Source organism: Festucalex cinctus, chromosome 11 (assembly GCF_051991245.1).
Source record: "Festucalex cinctus isolate MCC-2025b chromosome 11, RoL_Fcin_1.0, whole genome shotgun sequence".
NCBI lineage: Eukaryota > Metazoa > Chordata > Actinopteri > Syngnathiformes > Syngnathidae > Festucalex > Festucalex cinctus.
The window spans coordinates 6,616,772-6,638,744 of NC_135421.1; the positions used below are offsets into that span (position 1 = coordinate 6,616,772).

At 38.8% G+C, this 21,973-nt stretch overlaps 3 protein-coding genes and 1 non-coding gene across 6 annotated transcripts in view; 1 reads left to right on the top strand and 3 right to left on the bottom strand.

Annotated features, from left to right (window-relative positions):
* Window positions 1–2,428, bottom strand: part of clasp1a (cytoplasmic linker associated protein 1a) — a 75,587-nt gene extending 73,159 nt beyond the window's left edge. Inside the window, exons 1-2 of the mRNA XM_077537667.1 lie at window positions 2,285–2,428; window positions 509–1,142 (exon numbers count right to left, since the gene is read on the bottom strand). Coding sequence (XP_077393793.1) covers window positions 509–703 — 195 coding nt within the window. The 5' untranslated portion in view covers window positions 704–1,142; window positions 2,285–2,428. The remainder of the gene's footprint in view (window positions 1–508; window positions 1,143–2,284) is intronic.
* A 418-nt stretch (window positions 2,429–2,846) lies between these two features.
* On the bottom strand, window positions 2,847–8,110 carry nifk (nucleolar protein interacting with the FHA domain of MKI67). The gene is made up of 6 exons (XM_077536836.1): window positions 7,850–8,110; window positions 6,966–7,094; window positions 6,432–6,540; window positions 4,565–4,776; window positions 3,686–3,748; window positions 2,847–3,408 (listed from the first exon to the last, which is right to left on the bottom strand). Exons 1-6 carry the CDS (start codon window positions 7,961–7,963, stop codon window positions 3,211–3,213), a joined length of 825 nt encoding a protein of 274 aa, XP_077392962.1. The 5' UTR covers window positions 7,964–8,110; the 3' UTR covers window positions 2,847–3,210.
* On the bottom strand, window positions 3,510–3,646 carry LOC144031060 (small nucleolar RNA ACA64). Its single transcript, XR_013287431.1, has one exon. It is a non-coding gene; the product is annotated as a small nucleolar RNA ACA64 (small nucleolar RNA).
* Window positions 8,111–10,271: 2,161 nt separating the features above from the next.
* LOC144030230 (high affinity cGMP-specific 3',5'-cyclic phosphodiesterase 9A) lies at window positions 10,272–21,910 on the top strand. Of its 3 annotated transcripts, none has more exons than XM_077536336.1 (14): window positions 10,272–10,414; window positions 11,664–11,825; window positions 11,928–11,979; window positions 12,140–12,242; window positions 12,372–12,514; window positions 12,624–12,683; window positions 13,298–13,475; window positions 14,479–14,601; window positions 17,040–17,132; window positions 17,248–17,315; window positions 17,404–17,506; window positions 19,478–19,582; window positions 20,101–20,247; window positions 20,319–21,910. In XM_077536336.1, exons 1-14 carry the CDS (start codon window positions 10,327–10,329, stop codon window positions 20,493–20,495), a joined length of 1,602 nt encoding a protein of 533 aa, XP_077392462.1. In that variant the 5' UTR covers window positions 10,272–10,326; the 3' UTR covers window positions 20,496–21,910. The 3 variants fall into 3 exon arrangements, with proteins under 3 accessions (XP_077392462.1, XP_077392463.1, XP_077392464.1); XM_077536337.1 differs by having other exon boundaries at window positions 20,322–21,910; XM_077536338.1 differs by lacking the exon at window positions 17,248–17,315 and having other exon boundaries at window positions 17,492–17,506.
* The last annotated feature ends 63 nt before the right edge of the window (window positions 21,911–21,973 follow it).

Genomic DNA, 21,973 nt, shown 5'->3' on the forward strand with positions numbered 1-21,973 from the left:
AAAGATTAAAAAAAGAATAGCACCCGAAAAAAAGTTACATCCAGCTCACTGGTTAATGACCCGCATATATATTTGTAAATTGTGTAAGCAAGGCAACTTAAGAGCTATTGTTAAAACCAGCCTGTGGGCTACTCATGAGGTCCTTGGGGGCCACTGGTGCCCACGGGCACCATGTCAGTGACTCCTGGGATCTACACTTCCGTTGTATTATATAGCGGGTGTTGTTTAACGAGTTGTGAGCAGACACAGGTGTGTAAAACTTTCACTGATAGAGCATATATGTTTACGCTGCACTTGCATTCTGATTCATATCGTGTTTTATCCATATTTGAAAGAGGCCTGATTCTAAACTGATAGGATATCCGATTCCATGCATTTTTTTCCCCTCCTTATGCTGCTATGATGAATATCTGAATTATGCCATGTGAAAGACAAAAAAAACATGTGGTCTTAAATGCAGCCTGAGGAAACCCACATTAGAGTTCCCAGCCCAATCAATGGAGTTTACCTTGAAGTTGCTGGAATTGACCCAGGAGCTGGCAATGCCATCAACCATCTTATCAAGAGCAGTCTGATCCTGTTCAAGGTCATGAGACTTCTCTTTATCCAAGATGTAGTCGATGATCTCTTGTCCCACCTGAAGACGGCGGCCCACATCTTTCTGCAGGACCTGGGCTAGGCAGCTCTCCATGTTGGACTCCATCAGGCCAGCCTTAAAGAATCACCTTCTCTGCCTTTGTCAGTCTTCACGGCTAATATATGGATGATTGCAAGAGATCCTGAGAGCGCAAAGCCTCAGGAAGGACCAGCTAAGCGCTACTCTTGGATGTAGTTTTATGACCGAGAAAACAATTATCCAAAAGGACCGTCCTCCGTTTTGTGGCAACTGTAAGCACACCAGCAAGCTAGTGTCTGTGCCCTCGTGACTGATGGAGTCGGGCTTTGGGAATGGCAGCAATGCACCATGTGTCTGGGCAGCAGCTGGGAAAAGTGCCTCTTACTTGGGGTTTTACTTGGAGCCAAACCACTGCTGCAGTGTTTGAAATGGTGGTTTTGAGAAGCAGCAATCAAGCAGCAAATGGAGAAGGATGGAGGCCAGATCACATCTCCATTTCTTTTCCTGGGATCTGCCCAGGAAAGCCCTGGAAAAGCAGAAAACAGATGAGAGAAAACAATGATTGAAAATAAAGGCTCAGGATGAGTTATATCCCTTCTAAACATGTCCCTCTTCTTAAGAGACGCTTCACATGCTTAGCTGCATGACCGACTACTGCCATGGAAACCTAAGAGAGCTGTGAGGGCTGGGCACTCAACTTCAGATGAACATGACACATGGGTGTTTATCAACTCCATTTTCATAATGCATGTCACACACAACACATACAGTAGCCTTCCAATTCTTAAAAACATTTTGTGACAAGAAATCTGATGTGTTTCTTTTTGTTTTACATTTAAACTGATAAACTGGACTAAATATTATAACTAATTGATACATTATTTTTCGAATATTAATCAAATACTAAAGGATTTGTGGGTCCTTTTCGGACGTTTTTTTTTTTTTTTTTTTTACAACTTTGTTTTAGACACAATTACTCGGGCAGCAAAACTGTTCAAGAGTGATTACACCTTCCTTACCACATTTAACAATCGCCACGCTTATTGTGTTGTAGGTATCAATATCTGAACAGAAACGTATCTAGTGCACGTTTAAGTGTGTCCACGAGTTCAGAACAAGCAAATGCAGTCTCAATATTGTACCAAAGCGTTAATCTATAACAATGCCTATTAATTATTACACAGGGGGCAAAAGTCAACCACAACGCAGCGCGGTAAATATCAATTACAGAATAACGTTACCACGTGTATATCATGTGACATTAAATACCTGAGGTGTCCTTGCCTTTGACAGTGTGACATTTTTATGTGCTGCCACCCAAGCTTGTGTGCTTTTGTGCAGTTAGCTGAGCTGTTGCTAGCTCGCAGACAGACCATCACTGCTAGCAAATCAAGTAGAAACACCTTGCCAAGCCTCAACACTTTTGACGCACAAGAAGGGATCTACCTGCATCAAAATCTCTGCAAACAATTCCTTATATACATCGCTACCAAGAGAAACCCGCTGGCGAGTTTATTTTCGCCAGATTGCCCGTGAGAAATTAAAACTAAAGCTCGTCTTCTCGAAGCGTTCCTTTTCAATGAAACGTCAGTGTACAGGGACAGCACAAAGAAGCAAATATGACAAGAAAGGAAGCGCGCTGTGTGTTTAAACTATTCAAACACCTACCATGTTCTGTTTTAAGGCTACTGGTGGCCTCGGCAAATAAGCTCCCAGTGTTGTTTCGGTATAAGGCCTAAAAATCCTGTCTTTTTCTCACTCTCCACCCGGAATGCTGCCTGCAGCACAAGAATGGGATCGTCGCGCGCATGCGCGGTAGGTAGAGGGATGATGCTGGCACTTGGAGAACTGTCGCATGGCAAAGCGGAACCGCTACAGAAGGTATGGCGACATCTGCTGGACGACTGTAGTACACGTTATACAAACTATAGTGCCGTTCTGTTCTGAAATAAACAGCATAATCGGCAGTACGACATGCATTGAGGCCCATGGCTGGTAGTTGGCATTAATATGTATCACTATAATTCAGTAGAGAATGTAAAAACACAGTTCTTCGTAGACATTAGCCTGGGTGCATCATGACACCCAAGACATCACATATCCACTGGGATTGAGGAATCATTCCTTCTTTTCTCCACATCTTGATCGACCAAAACGAGATATCAGCTAATTGAGAAATGGTTCAACAGCCAAGTAGTGTGTAACATGATTACAAAAAAGTCCAATAACATTTATTTGAAACATTTTATACAGTTCAAATGTATCTAACCTCTCGACTGTAAAGAAAAAAACAATTATATTGTCATAATTACACTTGCACATCACCATGATCTGAACATCACACAGACATATCTAGCTCAGTTTTTGCAAACATAATTGATGACAATTATTAAAGACTTTTATTTTTTATTTTTATTTTTTTATAAGAGTGATGCGATTTTCACATCAATGAAACTCTTCACCGAACACCATCAACTGTAAATGTTTCTGTGCTCTGAAACCCAGAGAAAGAAGTCCTCAAAAAAAAGAAGAAAAAAAAAAAGGTCAGGCTATGCATTCAATGTATAGCCGTCTCAACAGCTCCGCAGGGTTCTTCAATCAGAATCTCCATCCTCCTCCTCATCATCATCATCATCATCATCCTCCTCTTTTTCTTCTTCCTCCTCCTCCTCCTCCGAGGAGCACTCATCATTTTTGTCTACAGATGGCATTTTGATGACAATCTCATCATCATCACTGACCATGGCCTTCCTTCTCTCCAGGAAAGAAGGAGTGCACATTGGTGTGGTGTCCTAAAGGGGAAGAGATGGACTCAGATCATTGTGGTACGATTCCGTACAACGTAAAAGTTGATTAGTTTAAACGTTCCTTTTGAGTAGCTTGACATGGTATTGCATGTTGGTGCATAGATTTGACCACATTTGTCACTTTGAGACAACAAAAAAATGATACGCTTAATGCACCACATTACTTTAGGCACAGTTATCTGACGCCAGACCACAAACACATCTGGGGTCATTTTCAGTCTGTGCCACACCAACAATAAAAACATATTCTTGTGCCTCTTACATTAGTAGATGTAGACTCATTCAAGGAATCATCAGCTTTCTTCTTCTGGGGTACATGAGCAGCCTAAAAAACAAAAACACACGAAAGGTTATTTGCCAACTGCCAAAAGGAATTAGAAGAAGAAATGGAAGCACACGCAGCAGTAGTCAAGGCAACGAATGTGGCGTACTGCTAGTTTAGCATGCTTCCTTATGCCACAACAAGGATTTAAAAGGCACAATAATCAAACAGGATCCTCCTATCTTTGACCACAAAGCCATGTGGGATTTTAGTAAGGTAAGCCATTTTAAATTAAAATGAAAACGTTTTCCATAGTTTTTCCCATATAAGTTTCATCCAATCAGAACTCATTCACTCCCGTGGGTGCGTTTGGAAATTCACTCTGATGCCGTAACACCACTCTGACAATGTGAGTTCTACCATTAATTTCCAAATGCAGTTGATCTTATAAACCAAACAGGAGTTCATGCTTGAACTATTTCTATCTGTATTGCCTGGCGCACTGGGATTCGTCACTTTTTTTATTGCACGGAGTACACTGAATAACCAAACGGCACACTTGAACAACGTTCTCAGTTTCTAAATGGTCAGAATGAAGCAGCGCACGCTCTGACCATATTTCCGAACACAGCTATGATTAGGGAATAAAGATTTTGGGTGCTCGACTGTTCTTTGTCTCGGGTTTCTAAAATACTTTTAAAAAAAGAATGTGACTTCTACTCCGGAGTAATTTATAGTCTGAAAAAATATGGAACTCTCCTAGCAGTGAAACACAGTAGAGTAAAACAGGAAAACAAAAGGTTGTTTTTTTATTGGTGTGTTATTTCCCTTTCATAAATGGCAGACCACTACCAGGGTATAGAAACTGGAAGCACTTACAAAACCCGGGAAGTCATAGTCAATGCCTTGTGCTGCCAGCCTCTTGCGGAGCTTCCTCTCCTTTTGGAGGAGATTGTTGGTCATTTTGACAACTTGCTCACTTGTGCGCTTCTTGTTGTAGCGGGCAACAGCTGGCTTTGAAGGTTTTTTAAAGGTCCTCTGGGAGGCAGCAAACAATTTCTCATGCAATTTTTCTGGTGGAATTACATGGCCTAAAAATTGGAATACACAGTGGGTTAAGAATAATACTTGGTGCCTGTTAACAATAGGCTTAACAACAACAACATTGGAATGAATACAAAGTCAACAACCATCTATGAAACAGTTATGAGAGTAAGAGGGTGTGATTAATGCTAATTTAGATCAGATGATCCTATTGCTCGATTATTCAGAGAATATATACTTTTGCTTGGTTAAACAATTATGAATACACAAGCGAAAAAAGGACATTTTACTGAAATAAACAATCAATTAGGGGTGTGCCAAAAAATCGATTAATAAAAGAATCGAGATTCTCATTTATTAATTGAATCGATATTAATATCCAAAAATTGATTTTATTTAAATTAGAAATGAAGAAGAAGGGTAAAAAGCAGTTGTATCCCACATGCTGTTTTTGTGGAAAAAAGGCACTTACAATGCAAAATTAATAAATATTTAAACAAAAGAAGACACTTTAATGTCTCTATTTGTCATTTTGTCTTGCAAAGCAGACTGGAGTAGATCATGACAATATTGTGCATATCTGTAAATTGAAGCAGAAATCATTTGTCAATCAAATAATTCTGAATCGAAAATCATTTGAATCGAAAATCGTTTCTGAATCGAATCGTAGACCCATAAATCATAATCGAATCGAATCGTGAGACAGTCAAAGATTCCCAGCCCTACAAGCAATAGTTTCTCTTTTTTTGATAATCATCAGTTTCTCTCAAATTTAAATTGTAACGTAGTAGCAAAGCATGTTCTTGTTATAAGTTGGGCTCGAGGACAAAGTAATGTCAGAACCACTGTCGCTTTTGCCAGCAAAAATGGATCGGTAGGAACTGCAACTGTGCCATGCAATCAGCACCAAAGGTAAGTGTACAGACTCCAGAGTCTTTTTCGCTTATTGAAATGCCACTGAAAAGTAGTAATTTGCTGCTAGCCGCTAACACCAGCAACTGGTGCCATATTTTGTAATTTTCAATGACTGTGTAATTAACTGGCATTGTTTTAGTGCCAGTAATTAGCGATTGAACAAGATTTTGCGATGGCGTTTATGTTGATGTTGGTAAAATGGGCTCTGGCCAGCCTTCAGTGAGCACCACAACAATTAACTCATTCGCTCCCAGCCATTTTCCAAGGCCCACAGAATATTGTGTTCAATTGCTATAAAAACATGGAACCTATCAAAAGAAAGATTAAAGTCTCTTCTTTCATCACGAAAAAAAAGTATGTTTCTATCTGTTTCCGTTTTGCAGCAATTATAATTAGAATATAGCTAAGTTTCATCATTTTTCACAAATCTAAACTTGTGAGTAATTGAGTATTTTTTCCAACATGGCCCTGGTTGATCTCCTTTGCTCTGCTGCCACCTGCTGGCCGTTTGTGTAATAACTACCATTTCTGCAACCTTTCTTTGCAATTGAGAGGCTGCATCAAAGCCTTCTGTATGCTCTAGCATTTAAAAAAACAACAACAAAAAAACGTATAAATACGTATTTGGGACTCTTAAACATAAAAAAAAACGTATTTATATGTTATTGGGAGCAAATGAGTTAAATGGCATGAGGTTCAGCTCATTCCATACATCACGAACCTTCTGCACTGTGTCAAGTGACAGGCGAAGTGTTGAAATTTACGTGTGCACGCACATAATACTCACATTTAATAAGTCTTTCTCCCATCAGGTAATTGTTCATGGTCTCAGCCACAATCTTGGCTACTTCATCACAATCAAACTCCACAAACGCGTAGCCTTTGCTTCCTCCTGTCTAAATACAATTGAATATTGAAAGAACAGTTACAAAATGGTGTATTAGTGAAAATAATTTATTTTGTTTTGTAGTAGTGCATATGTTTTATCACAGTACATATTCATGTGCATGTGATAAGGTTAATGCACAACAAAATAATTTAGGCTCAGGTATCTGACCTCAGATCACCGTTTTATCTGAGATCATTTTCAGGCTGAGCCAATTGTATATTGAGACGCATCTCCATTTCAATATCAACCACCTTGGACCTACCCTAAATGTTTTATTCTCTGAAATCGGCTAGGCTAAATGGAAGAGAAAATTATTACAGCATTAAGCCTTACATTGTCTCATGTCCCAAAAGGGCTCAGTTTAAGTGAGATGTTTAACTCAACTCAACTTACTTTATAAAGTAACAACCATCGCTGCATACAAATAATTACCTTTTTACTCCTGGATAGTCGTAGCCGTAAAACGGCCCCAAACTGTTCGAAGTAGGCTCTGAGCTGTGGCTCAAAGAGCCCACGAGGCAAATGGCCAACATAAATCACCCCAGGTGTTAAACGGTTTCCCTGTGTAACAAAAATGAATACATAAATATAAATACACATTTAACAAAAAAAGGTTCAGGTTCAGTCTGTGCATTTATTAACATATTACTCCAGTCACACATTCAATCTTTACCTTCAACACCTACTAACTTGAACTTTTTAAACAAAGAAAATTAAGCATATACTGACTGAAACGGTTTAAACAAAGAAAATAAACAAAACAAAACACACACGTCAAAATGGCAAGTTAGTAATATCTAATGTCAGTTTGCGCAGTGGAAATTTTGCCGTGAATCGTACGAGAACTACAAGTACAAATTATGCGCCAGTGAACGTGTACCAGCTCGTGGATTGTCGTTAGAGGCGGTCGCCCTGAAAGTACTGGGTCACCGGTTCGAATCCCGTTCTGTCGCTTTTTTTTTCTCTCTGCAATTTCTTGACAACTCTGATGGTTAGCCTAACCAGGTGCCTAACCTGCTGTGCCGATAACTGCCTATCTTCGGTGGCAAAACAAAACGAAAACTTCGTGAAAAGCCACAGAATGGGTGAAGCGAGGTGTGAACTCGGTCAGGCGATGGACAAATCAGAGCCGTTCACGGCAAAATAATGCTAGCAGGAGAGTTGCAGATCACGGCAAAATATCCACTACCTAATGTTTCTAGCAAGTGGCACTTTCATTACTAAATCCTACCTGGCCAGTCCAAATTATTTAAATGAAATACAGTTAGACTACAGTTATCATTAACATTTTAGTCGCAGTATACGATCTAACCCACCTTGTTGGACTTCACCTCCTTCACCTTCTTTTTGAACTCGCGCTCTTGGTCAGGATTCAACGACAGTAGCTCTTTTCCAGGCTTAGAACTCACTTCTCCTTTACTTTCAGTCATGTCGGTTAGTTATTATTGAATGGCACGAACTGTGGAATAAGAAAAACAAGTTTCTATTTCTACTGATACCACGTTGATCTCCTCATCCGGTTAACCATGTGGTAACAACACGACGACAAAACCACGGGTCAAACGTTTACAAAGAATTGTAACTGAAATAATGTGCAGCGCCCTCGGTCGGTATGGAGTGAGACTACAGCATGTTTACTTTTTATTTCCATCAATCCATTTTCTTGACTGCCTATTCCTCACAAGGGTCAAGGGGGGTGCTGGAAACTATCTCAGCTGGCTTTGGGCAGTAGGCGGGGTACACCCTGAACTGGTTATTTATGTATTTATTTATTTATTTATTTATTTATTTATTTATTTATTTATTTATATGAAGAGGAGGACCAAAGAGAGCCAACAAATGCTTTACTATAGTTACTTAGTTAGATGGGTTCCAAACTATAATTGTCTTAATTGTAAAAAGTTAATAATATAAATAAAATGAATGTATATGCATAGGTGTGTAACAATATACTATGATTGTAACTTTTTTTTTTTTTTTTTTTTTTTTTTTTGGTGATCACTATCTATACACAGGGCTGGACTGGCTATCTGGCACACAGGACAGATGCCTGGTGAGCCAGCCTCTTTTGGGGCCGATACAGTGCTTTTCAATTATTATTTCCCTACATTTTATCACAAGAGACTTGCCCACAATTTAGAAAGGGTATTTTTTTTTTTTTTTTTTTTGTATTTGTTTTATTCTATATCTTGTAATTCTTGTGACCTTGTGAAACATGCAGTCTCGCCCAAATTATTGTTCCAAATTAAAGTAGGAATAAACCACAAACACACAGGATGCCCGGATGTTATTCTTGTCAACTGGCTTCAACTAAGAATGCATCAGTTGGATAGTTGTGAATACAGTATTTGTGAAGGCTTGGCTATGACTGACGCGTGTGGCTATCATGGAAAATGTAAATAAATCAGAGTTGGGTACCATGCCAATTTACAAACAGATTCATGTTTTTAGGAAAACATTACTTGGCGAGACCAGGAGACCGCATATGCTACCTGTTCTCATCAGATCTGATCCACTTGTTTCAACCAATCTGCTCAATCCAGCCATTTGTGTCTTGGCCAAGTGTTCGTCACTGTCTTATTGTCAGACTGTATTAGTTCCCTGTTTTGTATTCTATCTCTATAGTAATTTATTGTACTGTCACATGTCATGTTACACGTGGTGAGCTATCCCACTAACCCTGTTTAATTACCACATTTATAGAGAAGGGATTTATACACTATTTTTTCTAAATTGGTTTAGTATTTTTTGATCTAGTACTGTATTTTTGTTTGTGTTTTTGCACCATATTTAACTCCATATTTTGGAGTACAATTTTTTTTTAACTACACTTTTTTTACGCATTTTTTTAGCACACAATTTCTATTTTACAGGTAATTTTTTTTTTTACATACAATTTTTTTTACATACTTTTTTTTTTAACAGGTAGGCCTACAATTTTTTTTTTTTTTTACAGATACAAATCATGACTTTTACAGATAAAAATGTATACTTTTATCTACAGGTAAAAAAATTTTAATGCCTTTATTTCATATAAATAAACCCACACAACCACATTATTTTGTAACGTGATCACCACTATATTGTAGTGGACCACTAGATGGTGCTAAAGCTAGGGCTGGCTTTGGGGGCGCCCAAGGCCCAAGCAGCTGTCTGGCTTGCCTATGGCAAGCGTCGCTTCTATCTTATGCAACGTTTAAGTCCACATTTTGCTTGCATACCACCACCAGGAAAATATAAGGATTGACTTTGATCTGTTTTCATTGGACTCAATGTGTGTGTTATTTATGGAAACGGCACACAACCAGAAATATTGTATTATTTGTTAGGATTTTTATTATGTAGGCTACAGTATCCCCATACATCTGTAATAGCGGACTCCTATATCCCACTGAGGAGGCGAACGTTTGGAACGCTAGCAAATGTTGATTTCTCATCAGGGTTTGTTCAATTTCAAAACGTTCATTAAACGTGCTAAGCGTTCGCCAAATGTTATACTGTTTTTCACTGTTTGTCATTGGTGTATCTTCATAAAAATGTTTTTAGAAGATCTTTTTTTATGGTGCATCTTGACTACTGGTGGGAAAAAAATAGTGTGGCGTTATTGCTTGATTGCTTTATTTTTTTTGTCATTAGGAAACGCGTCCAATGGAAAACAAGAAGGCGGGGCAAAGAAGAGGTGGTAAGAACAATAGAGGTGGAGTGTTGTTTCAAGTAAGATAATGAGGTGAAACAGACGCTTGATTCAGGCGTATGGTACACACAGCGACGTAACCTGCTCTAAATAAATGAGATGGCAACAAAAATTATTTACTTCACAGTAAATGGGAGACCAGAGCAAGCTGAGTTCCCGGTAAATTGTCCTGCTCAAGATGTAAAAGGTAAGACCAGAGAATTTACTGCCTACTTTGTGAAAGGTTTAAATACAAGTTTCATCCCTTATAAAATGCACAATTGCCGTGTTCTTTGTTTAATGTGTTTATATAAATTCACCAGTAATGAGAGTGTAGTTGCTGAATGGAAGGGCCTGATTTTGCTTGTCATAGTGGCAATAGTAGACAATGTTTAACTTGTGGAAGTGATACCTAATGTGCGCAGCTCATATGGCATCACAGATCTCACACAAGATTAGCACAGGAGCAATGGAGGTCTGCTGACTTTCCAACAACATACAGCTGCCACTGACAGGTCTTCAGTCAGCATTTTCACTTCTCTGGCCTACAAATAATTTGTGTGTTCATTTCAAATGCTGTGGAAGTCTAAAAGTGTCTAACCTGATGACTCATAAAAAAAAAAAGACCTTCACCAACCATCGCATTTTGAAAGCAAATTGCCACCTATTATGCAACTTCCATAAGAGTGGCGTTAAGCTTCAACCCTCAGTGTGTAGACAACTATTGGCATTTGTGTTTGAAATTATACAGAAAACAACATTGAACGTCTCTGTAGATTCTTGGCCATTCTGATCAAGTTAGCTGCAAAGGTTTCATCAAGGCAACAGAACTGAGCAGTTCCCTATACGTCTCTGGTGGCACTGACTTTGTCATGACTGGGTCATGCCAGGGTTAAATTTGGGTCATGCAAGGGTTATGTTCGGGTCATGACTGTGAGGTCGTGTCTGTTTTGAACTGATGTAACCATCATCTGGTTTCAACTGGAAAAACGCTATGTGATGTCAGGAGCTATGTGGTGTCAAGAATCTTTAATCTCTTTACTTGGGCAACAGCCAATCAGATAATACAATGTCAGTCCTGTTGCCCACATGTCTAGCCACAGCCAATCCGATCAATTCACTGTCTATTTAAGCCAAACCGAGAAGTTTGTGTTTGTCGGATTATTACCTCTGTTCCTCTGTGCATCTACACAGCCCAAGGGGGCTTTGCGTCTCGTGATTCTCGATGCATTCTCGTTGTTTTTCGTAGAGTCAAGTTTGTTCTCTACCCCTCGATGTTATGCGAATACAGAGTTAAAATCTTATTTGTGTCTGCGCTTTTGGGATCCAATCCCCAAACGCAACAGACTTTGATTGAAGGTGAAATTTCTTCAACAGCCAAGAGTTCACTTGTCTTGAGGCAATGGAAGAGCACTGAATCTTAACAAACACAGCAAAAACTGAAGCAATCTTTCCAGATCTGTTCCGATCTGCAGCTGAAGCGGGTCCACATGACATCCTAAAACTTTACAATCCCAAAGGCAACATCATCAACATCTCACCAAATCTGGAGCCTAACAAGCCAAACACCTGCTACAAACTGGAAGTGGTGGCTTCTGGCTGCAACAGCGAGCCATTAGGTATCCGTTCCTTGGCAGGAAAAAAAAAGCAGCATGTTTAGGCTGAAAACATTTGACATGTGCTGGTTTTTTTTTTGTTTTTTTTTGTATTGTCCAAATTAGGGGTGGAGCTTGCTGGTGCACTTGGATTTGATCTCTCATCTATGGAGAAAAGGTATAACACTTCAAACTCATTCAAGATAATAAAAATGAGCTGTAGTATATGGAATCGGTGTATATCACAGCAAGCTAAATGTGCATTCCCTAGCCTTTATCACATTACAGTATTGCACAGAGTTGCTGAATGTGCAAAGGCAATTACGTTGTTACCTCAGACTTAAAGACCTGGAAAAGAAAATCCTCATTGAAGCAGGAACAACGCCTGCAGTCGTCTACAAGATGAAGAAACAGGTGGATTCCTTCCGGGAGAAACTCGAGGTGCCACTCGAACTTGAGCATTACATAAGTGACTTTTGAAAGTGTGCTTTCAGCATTTGTATTTCCCATTCTGAAGTAATGTATCTCAGTGAAGCATGCACATTCCATCTTTGAACCAATTCATTTTAGAGTGTGGAGCATCTTAGCTGGCTTGGGTTATTCAAGGACTTGTCAGAGGGAGCACACAAGCCATCTCCATTCTACCACAAGAGAACCTTGCATAAAACAAAAGAGGAATGTGAGCATGTGCTTGAAAAGTTCCTTCAAATGAGGCATGTGCATGCGACCTTTAAACCTATTGCCTATTTTATTTTTATTTTTTATTTTTTGTATTAAGAACCCATTCATTTCTAATAATATCTTATGGTGTCACCCTCACAGCTCTCTGGAGGTATCAGAGGAAGTGAGGCAGTACTTAAAGACTCCAACATTTGACAACTGGTACGTTTGGATTTTCCACCTGTAGCAAGCGCATTAACAGTGAGACAGGCAGTTTGCTCATGACGGCCGTCTGCGCGTAGCGCCCATCTGTGTTTCTGAAGAAGATGTGGTCTCTCATCCTTTTCTTCTGGTCAGCATACTCATCTCAATATCAATAGGCCCACAGAGGGCTCACATATCAAAAGGCTCATGAAAGGCTTAATTAACACCATGTTTGATCTGGACACATAATTTTTCATTTGTCCAAAACCTTTAAAAGCAAAACAAAAAATACGCATGCTGGATAGATATGAGATTTTGCTCAGTGAGGGGTACATCATGGCAAACCACAGGATGTTGAAAGCAGACAATAATCGCACAGATGTTTGATGTTTTCAGAATCCGGGCAATTGCAAGTTGTTCATCTGATGTTTTTCCTGCTTTATTTTTTTCCTGCAGTTGTGTATTTAAAAAAAAAAAAGTACATTTGAGTTCTTCATGATCCTCGCTATTCTCTTCTCACTTTGTCAAGATGCCTGACAGAACACATTGTGGTGGAATTAGTGGGAAATAACACATATTCTATACTCACTGTTTCTTCTGAGATAGTTTCCTTTCTTTTTGTGTGAGTGCAGGCAGTGGGAGGATGCAGAGATCATGGTGCTTCTGCAAGTCATGTACACAGACTTGGATTTTGTCGCTACCTACAATATTGAACCTGAAGTACTACAACAGTTTTTGTTTGAGGTGTACCGCAGATACAACAACATCCCTTTCCATAACTTCAAGCACTGCTTCTGTGTCACCCAGATGGTGAGTAGTTGTCTCACCCCCCCCCCCCCCCCACACACACACACATACATCCCCCCACCCCCACACCCCACACCCCCCCCCCACACACACACACACACTGTACCGTTGTTTCATAAGACGTAAAGATTGACACAATTGACTGAAGACATTTGAAAAATATTTTTCTGCAACAAGCAGTGGCTGACAAAAAAGACCGATTATTTTATGTAATTTTAAATGAACACGATAAAAAAACAACTGCGTGGGATTTCATGAATTCATTTCGTTTCATTTTTATTTTTGTTTCAGCCAATAAACGACACAGTCGGTGTCAGGTTCCAAGTTTATATGAACATTATTTTGTTCAACTCATAGGGGCCAGCTATTACAATATGGGGAGAGCATTTGTCTCAACATTATTCACACACTATGAATAGATCCGCAATTTTCACATGTTTTTCAGATACACAAATATAACTTGAAGTCAGAAGACGTTCATCTGCTGCTGTAGCTACTTATTTTTCTACACCGCTACAGCCTCAGCAGAAGTACGTCTCCAGGCTTCAAGACAACACAAACTCTGAACACATCCTATGTTAGTAACAATAAATCAACAACTTGTGCTTGAACATTTTCCATAGATCTGTACTGCCTGACTGGCCACAGCGTGCTCCGGAATTCCCTTTTTGTCGTACTCTGAATAACCGACCGACACTTTTGAAAAATGGTTTGAATTTGAAACCGGTTGGAGTGGAGCAGTGTACACTTGGAGTATATTCCCAAACTCACCTATGGATAAGAGAGGAGGCTGTCTTAAGTCATGAAAAAGATGGCAACTTTCAACCACGTTCAGTGAAAAAGACAGTGACGTTCAACATGTTTTAAATAGTGAAGCTTGCAGAGGGAGCATTAATAAATGCAGTCATGCAAGTGTGACCGGATGAAATGTCTGAATTTCAATGAATCAAACATTTTCAATGCTGATGAAACACAAGCAAAACAAAATGTGTCATCTCTTACACAGATGTATGGTTTAATCTGGTTGACTGACCTGAGAAGTAAGATGGACAGCATTGACCTGCTGATCATGCTGACCTCTGCAGTTTGCCATGACCTTGACCACACTGGCTACAATAATGCCTACCAGGTAAAATAAGAACATCTATTACAACAAAAGCATCTTAAAAGAAAAAAAACACTAATACCTAATTTTCCAGTATTGGATTAGGCATTGTGTATTAAGAATAAAAGTGTAAATATCTCTGGCATCTTATTCCCTGAATTTTCTTTTAAACCGATTAAGTATCAAATAAGAACATACCGTGGTGAACACCATTAACCTGGTCATGTGATCGTGATGACGTATCCAGTGCGTAAGCAAAAGCCACCTTCATTGATTTGAATGGGAGTTTGCTGACGTAATGGGCAAAAAAATGCCGTCTTCTATCCCAAATACTGCGGCAATTCTGATCGTAGTAATCATCATCACGTCAGGTTTCATGTCATTCCGTGTGGGGGTGGGGCGATGATGGTTAGCCTCTACTAATGTGGGCTAAAGCGCGCTTAGCACACAACATGTAGCATGGCCTGGTAGAGCAAAAGTCACCCGGATGTTTACCGTCCAGGTTAGGGACTGTCCACAAATTATACTTCAAGAGTGACTGACCAATGTCAATGGTGACTTGGCAGTTAATTTGAGCCTCTGTAACACGCAACTTGCAGACGGTCCCTAACTTCTACATGCTACAGGCCGGCTGAATACCTCCTCCTTATCGAGCCACACTTTCATGTTCACTTTCGTCTGGGCACAAATTTTTAGCGAGTCCTCCGTGTCTGTACTGCTTTTGAAAAAGTGCTTCTTTGCTATATCCTCCTGACTACCAGCAATTAAAATGTGTCCTCTGTAGTGGACCTTTTTAAATTTGAATATCTCCCACCCAGTGCATACAATTGGATTAACTCATTTTGTGCTCTATAGAGGACATTCAGAGTTTTCCAATAATACCAAATAATATAGGTGGGGCCTTGCTATCTTTGTTGGCATCATAAAAGAAAATGGCGTCCCTTAGTGCAAGCACTTTTTAGGGAAGAGGAAAAGTAAGTGTATCACACTTTTTATTGAACAAATTTAGGCTTTAAATGTTGTTAGCATGTTTTCTATAAGACTATTAAGAACACATTAAAGTATTGTTTGAATTATTTTAACTGCATTTGAGCCTAGCATTTAAGTTTAAAAAAAATGTCCAATGCAGTGGACACATCATAGCTTAAAAATAAAAACTTCTTCTTCTTTTTTTTTTCTTTTTTTCCCCAAAAATTTCTTTTGCAGTATTCCAGTTCACAAAGATTGGGGAATATCAAAATAAACATGATTGGACAATATTTTTTTACCTGGTAGTTAGGAGAATATGGCGTAATTCCACCTTTGATGTCCGCTGTGGGACGCAATGTTACTCTATTACTCTGTACGTGTTGATTAGGGGTGTGCTCAAAAAATCGATATGGCAATATATCGTTGCGGGCCTCATTACAATACACGTATCGATAAGCAGGTGTCAGAATCGATATTGCTTGTTAACTTTAAATAGGCAGTTAACGTTTTTGCCTTTGCAGCTTGCATTGTACCTAAAAAATAAAAAAAAAGCAGCGTCTTTGAAGTTAATTGCCTTCAATTAATGCAAAAATAGCTCACCAGTGATTGGACACTGTGTCTTGCTAAGATAAATGAAAGCAAGGAAGAATCCAACATTTATTTACTTATAAACTCAACATGTCTTAATGTACCAATTTTCGTATATTTTGTTTAAAAACAAAATAGAATGTGTTACATGAAAAAAAATGCTGTTTTTATTTCCCCAAATATTTCAAATAAGCACATTTTAGAGCTCTATTAGGCTCATGCCTATTAATAAATTTTCCCGGTGTGTCTGAAAACTGCTCCCTGCTCTGTAGTGCGTACACATTTAGACCAGGCATGCCTCTAGGTGATAAACCAGAAGAGCTGCTAACAAAAATATTTTTGTCAGTCAGCATAACAAACATATCCTTTAGGTATACATATGACTGTTATTATAAAATGCAAGAAAATTAATGTAATATATCGAGATACGTATCGCCTTGAAGATCAAGTATTGGGATACCTATGTATCGCGATACGTATCGTATCGTGACCCCTGTATCGTGATACGTATCGTATCGTGAGGTAGGTGGCAATACCCAGCCCTAGTGTTGATAGCACTCGATACGTCACGATAATCATGTGACTGTCCAAACGTACTTATTGTAAAAGTATTCATAGAAAGTACTATAAAATCATAATCGCTCAACATAATTTGACTTTTCTTTTTTCAGGGAAGTGTTTAAATTAACCATTTCACAGAACAGCTGTTTTTTGTTGTTGTTTTTTTAAATAAACCTTGTGTTGCTCTAATGTAAAAATCAGCATTATAGCGCCCATGTCATTACGCATGTACTTTTTTCCCTGATACAGTATAAATAAATATAAATACAGATAGATTTTTTACTCTGCAATCCATCTGACCTTCAACTGGAAAAAAAACCCGTTACGGTATGTATCCATTCCAGATAAATGCTCGGACGGAACTGGCCCTTCGCTACAATGACATCTCCCCCTTGGAGAATCACCACTGCGCTGTCGCTTTTGATATCCTGGAGAAGGTATAACTTTTTAACACTGCCATGAAACATGTAGAAATGCAGCATTTTTGTCCAGAGAAGAGATAAAGGGAGTGGTGAAGCAGCAACAGTGAAGTGAGGGTTTTGTTGTGCCTAGAAAGAGAGCAACATCTTCAGAAATGTGTCTCTGGAGCAATACAAATGGATAAGGGAAGGCATTATTAAGTAAGACCATTTGTATGTTCTTTGTGTTTACATTATTTTGCTGTGTCCAGAGTTGATTACACAGCAGCGCAATATTTTGAAACTGCAGATGCATTCTGGCCACTGACATGACAAGACACAATGAGATCCTCAACAAGTTCAAATCCATTCTGTCTTCGTTTGACTTTGACAACAAGGATCACAGAGATGTGGTAAGAGATGCCACTCTATTGCACTCTAATTACTTTATCTACATCCCTCTACTAGTGTTTTTTTGTTTTATTTTGCTGACTGTATCTGTCCCAGAATTTAGCGTTTTAGGGCTCTTTACACAGCGTCGCTTTCAACTGAAATCGCATAAAACTCGTGACGTTGTTGGCTGTCAATCAAACCTTATCAGTGGCATTTTGGAACGACAATGCAAAGCAACATACTGTATTAGTTCATGCTTAACTAATGGTTAACTAGCAAAGTGTACAAACTAGAAGATCTACTGCACTGTAGATACTGAATCACATTACAGACTCCAGATATTGACCAGCTTAGTATGCAAGGGGTGTTGAGGATGACTACTGCTTTCCTGAACTGAAACGATCACCAAAACTTGTTGTATTTGGGGTTGCACTGACAGATATACCTCAAATTTTTGATTTCCTTCCCAAAAAAAAGTATAAATTCATTCCATAGAATTTGTTAATGAGAGGAAAAGGATGAGTGGATGTCGTAAATTCTTCTATAGAGAGGAAAAGCAAGACTGCTGGTGGCGAGTAACCACTTATAAAGACAGATTGGGAACTAAACCTCTATCTTTGGGTTTAAAGTTCAAGTGTGAAGTTTGAAATGAGTTCCAGTGAATGTCTAGCTGAGTTAACTACAGCACGCTACCCATTTCACAATCACAAGAGCACGTTAGCCATTAATTGGAGCAACAGAAAGCTGAAGCGATAATACTAGCCTTTGTGGTCACGTAACAAGGAAATAGGTGATCTAACATTGTTAGTCCATCATCGTCATTCACTAAAATAAAATAAAAATACACACACACAATGGTAGGCTAGTCCCTTGTAAAAAAAAAATATTGTCATGATCAAGCTTAAGACATTTCATATATTTCTCCTGAATTAGCCAGTGACCTCATGACCTGGCTAAGTATGACTTATTACTTTGAATGAACTTACCTCTTGAATTGTAAATTATGGCCAGTATTGGGTCTCCTTTCCAAGAATTTGATAAGTTAAGAAGCAGTTAGCAGTTAAGAATTACCGCGCCACTCGGCAAAAAGAAAATCATTCAAGTCAGACTGTTTTGTCAATCACTCCACCTTGACCATAATGACATGGAAAGTTTTGTTTACGAATTACTAGAGTGCCATTTGAGAATACTTCGGCTTTTGCCGTCACAGTAACATGTCCTACACTCTGATGGTGTTGATTTTCAAAAAGAGGATAAAGAGTTGGTGCATGTACAGTACTGTTTATTTACTCACAAAATGTTCATTTAAGATGCATTTGACTTCTTTCTCAATGATTTTGGCTCAAACATTGTTCTCATGTGTATATATACCTTTGCTGTTGCAAAATAACTGCTGTGAAAATGGTATACATTTACATTTGGAGTGTCAAACCCATTTTTGTTGTGGGCCACATTATAGTTATGTTGTTTTTTGTTTTGGAAGGACGAATGACTGTGAAACCATATACATGTTTCATTGCCTCCTCGTATTACTATATAGTATAAACTACAAAACTAGTTTTGAAATCAGAAGTCATAAGTTTGTTTATTATTTTTCAAGTTACTGTTATATTGGGGTAAAGTATCAAGAAAATGCTTGCAATATCCATCTATCCATTTTCTTGACAGCTTATTCCTCACAAGGGTCGCGGGGGATGCTGGAGCCTATCTCAGCTAGCTTTGGGCAGTAGGCGGGTCAGCATCCCCCGTGACCCTTGTGAGGAATAAGCAGTCAAGAAAATGGATGAATGGATGTAACTTGAAATGTTGGTAAAGATTTTACTTTTAGCAAGCATCATGGAAGTTGACATAAAACATAAAACGATGGGGCGCCAGATTTGACCCCAAGACCTTTAGTTTGACACCTTGTGATGTGCATGAACATAACTGTATTGTCAAGAGTTATAAACAATACTGTATCTATAATATTTCTTTGTTCCCTGTGTATGCAGCTTATGATGATTCTGATCAAAGTAAGTGACATCTCCAATGAAGCACGCCCCATGGAAGTGGCAGAGCCCTGGCTGGATTGTCTTTTGCAGGAATTCTACAACCAGGTGACTGGCTTGTTCTGCATATTCGGGTCATACATCAAAATTATCAGAGATTTATTGATCACGCAAAGAATTTTAAAGACCAACATGCTTTTGTGAAACAAATTTAATGTAACCCCTTCAGACCCGCATTTTTTCTGCTTTTTTTTTCTTCCTGATTTTGACTCTTTTCCCACATAAGAACAACATGGAAACATTTTTGGTGTTGTTTTTATTTGTTATAGTCGATGCCAGGATAATATGGCTGTAACTTGTTGTAAACTTACCAAGCTTATATGTAACATTTTAAACAATAAACATCATCTAAATCAACTTGCAATTGTGATTGGTTAGCTAGGATCCAATCATGAACCAGAAGTGTTGACATCATCCAAAGGATGCATTTTATTAGTTTAGACACGCAAACATGTCATGTCCTCTGTAATCATCTCTGGGTCCGAAGGGGTTAAGAAAGTGCACTTCAATGGAGCTACCTATCTGTATCACCAATTCAAGTTGAATTGATTCTGTGTGGTCCTCAGAGTGATGCAGAGAAGTTAGAGGGTCTTCCTGTCACCCCTTTCATGGACCGGGACAAGATAACCAAACCGTCATCTCAAACTGGCTTCATCAGATTTGTGCTTTTGCCGCTCTTTATAGAGCTAGCCAACCTTTTTCCCTGTCTGGAGGTAATATTTGAGTAACCAATGGCTTTTGCAAACTATTATTGAGGTGGCATTTTTGGATTTAAATCCTTCAGCAGCACATCATCAATCCAGTGCGGAAGGCCCTTGACTACTACACCGAGATGGAGAAGGCCCTGGAGAGAGAGAAACAAAACCGGACGCCATGTGAAAATGGATTCAAGAGCAAAGATATAACAGTTGGCCAGACCTCTGTGCCTGAAGCCTCAAGTCCAGACACACAATGCGACTAAATTGAAACTTTGGATGTCAAATGTTTCTGGGGCATTTAGACACGTACACTTTGTGTATGTATATTTGTTTGTTATTTTTTCATTTTTGTGGGGCGGGGCTGGGATCGGGGATCACACATAATATCACACACTTTCTCACCAGATTTTTGACAAAAATGCCATTTTAAATATGGGCAAAACGTGAATGTCTTTTTTTTTTTTTTAAAGAAACAATGTACAATCATAGTATATTTAATTTTTCAGAATACATTTATATTTGTATGTATGAAAGAAAGAAAGAAGGAAAAAAGAAAGAACGAAATGAACAATCACGAAATTAACAATCAAAACATAACCACATATTTACCTCCTCTGCAAAAATCAATTCAATAAAAATATGTTTGTCCTGAATGTCATTCCAAATCTGCAAAATATGAGATTTGATGTTGTAGGGCAATATAAGGAGCAAGCGCAACAAACCATGTCTGCCTTTAGTGGTGAATGGTGATATTACAATTAGAACTATGTGGACCTTCACTAGATGCGAGGGGTAGGGACCAGGCTGGCTTGCGAATAGCAAAAATCCATGTATATTAGGGTTTTTAATTTTTTTGTAACCCCGCCCCCATAAAAAGTGCAGATAAACCTCCAATACAGGCGCTTTTCAAAAAAATAAAATATCCTCCTCGTAAAATTGAATAATTTCCATAATTCCATACAAAAAGTCAAACATTCATCGATTGTTTATTCAGGCATTTGTGTGATTTCATTTCAAGTATTTGTTTATTTTTACATAATTTAGGCTTCCAGAAAACCCAGAAAAATAGGATTTAAAAAAATTGGAATACTGTGAAGAAATTAGTTACCATGATCCCAGTGTTTTACATGGAAAAAATTGTTGGATGCAATGGATGGTATTTTCAAAACGGGACGCCAGTTGCCTTTGTTATATGTACTTAAAGGGAACAAAGCAACCTTCCTAAAGTGTCGCATTTAGTGATCAGACATGATGCTCCACAAGATACAGTAAGTGCAAATATTTGCTCTGCTAAGTACAAATATTTGATCTGTTATCAGCTGGCAGGCAGGACCACTATATGTTCACACTGAGTGGGTAATCAAACAACTTACCCACCAAGATCGATGCTATTTTAGGCTGTATCTTGACCTCAAGGATGACTGTACGGACTGAAAGAGGAGAAGGGACAACCACGTGCGTCAAACTTATTAACATTGCACGTTGTTGCAACAGCTGCTTGCCTGCAAAGTATGTGACAGTGTAGCCTACAGTATGGACTTGTGCTACTGTGTCATTGGTGGCTTCTTTTGTCCAGTCAGTGATGATATCTCTTCAGGTGGCTTATTGTGGAAAATGTACCTTTAAATACTTTGCCTAGTTGGTGTTTGGAGTGTCTGCACCCCCTTCAAGTGTGAAATTAAACAACCATGTACAAATGTTCTCATCTGCCTACTTCTGAAATGTATCTGTGAGTCAAGTC

Bases quoted from the DNA above. Each gene is read 5' to 3' on its own strand.
- nifk (XM_077536836.1), bottom strand. From the start codon at position 7,963: ATGACTGAAAGTAAAGGAGAAGTGAGTTCTAAGCCTGGAAAAGAGCTA. The intron at 4,777-6,431 runs GTGAGTATTATG...TCCAATTTTTAG, and splicing joins GGGAGAAAGACTTATTAAAT to GCCATGTAATTCCACCAGAA. The intron at 3,749-4,564 runs GTAAGTGCTTCC...TTTGTTTTTTAG, and splicing joins ACTATGACTTCCCGGGTTTT to GCTGCTCATGTACCCCAGAA.
- LOC144030230 (XM_077536336.1), top strand. From the start codon at position 10,327: ATGGCAACAAAAATTATTTACTTCACAGTAAATGGGAGACCAGAGCAA. The intron at 12,243-12,371 runs GTGCCACTCGAA...AATTCATTTTAG, and splicing joins CCTTCCGGGAGAAACTCGAG to AGTGTGGAGCATCTTAGCTG. The intron at 17,133-17,247 runs GTATAACTTTTT...TGTTGTGCCTAG, and splicing joins CTTTTGATATCCTGGAGAAG to AAAGAGAGCAACATCTTCAG.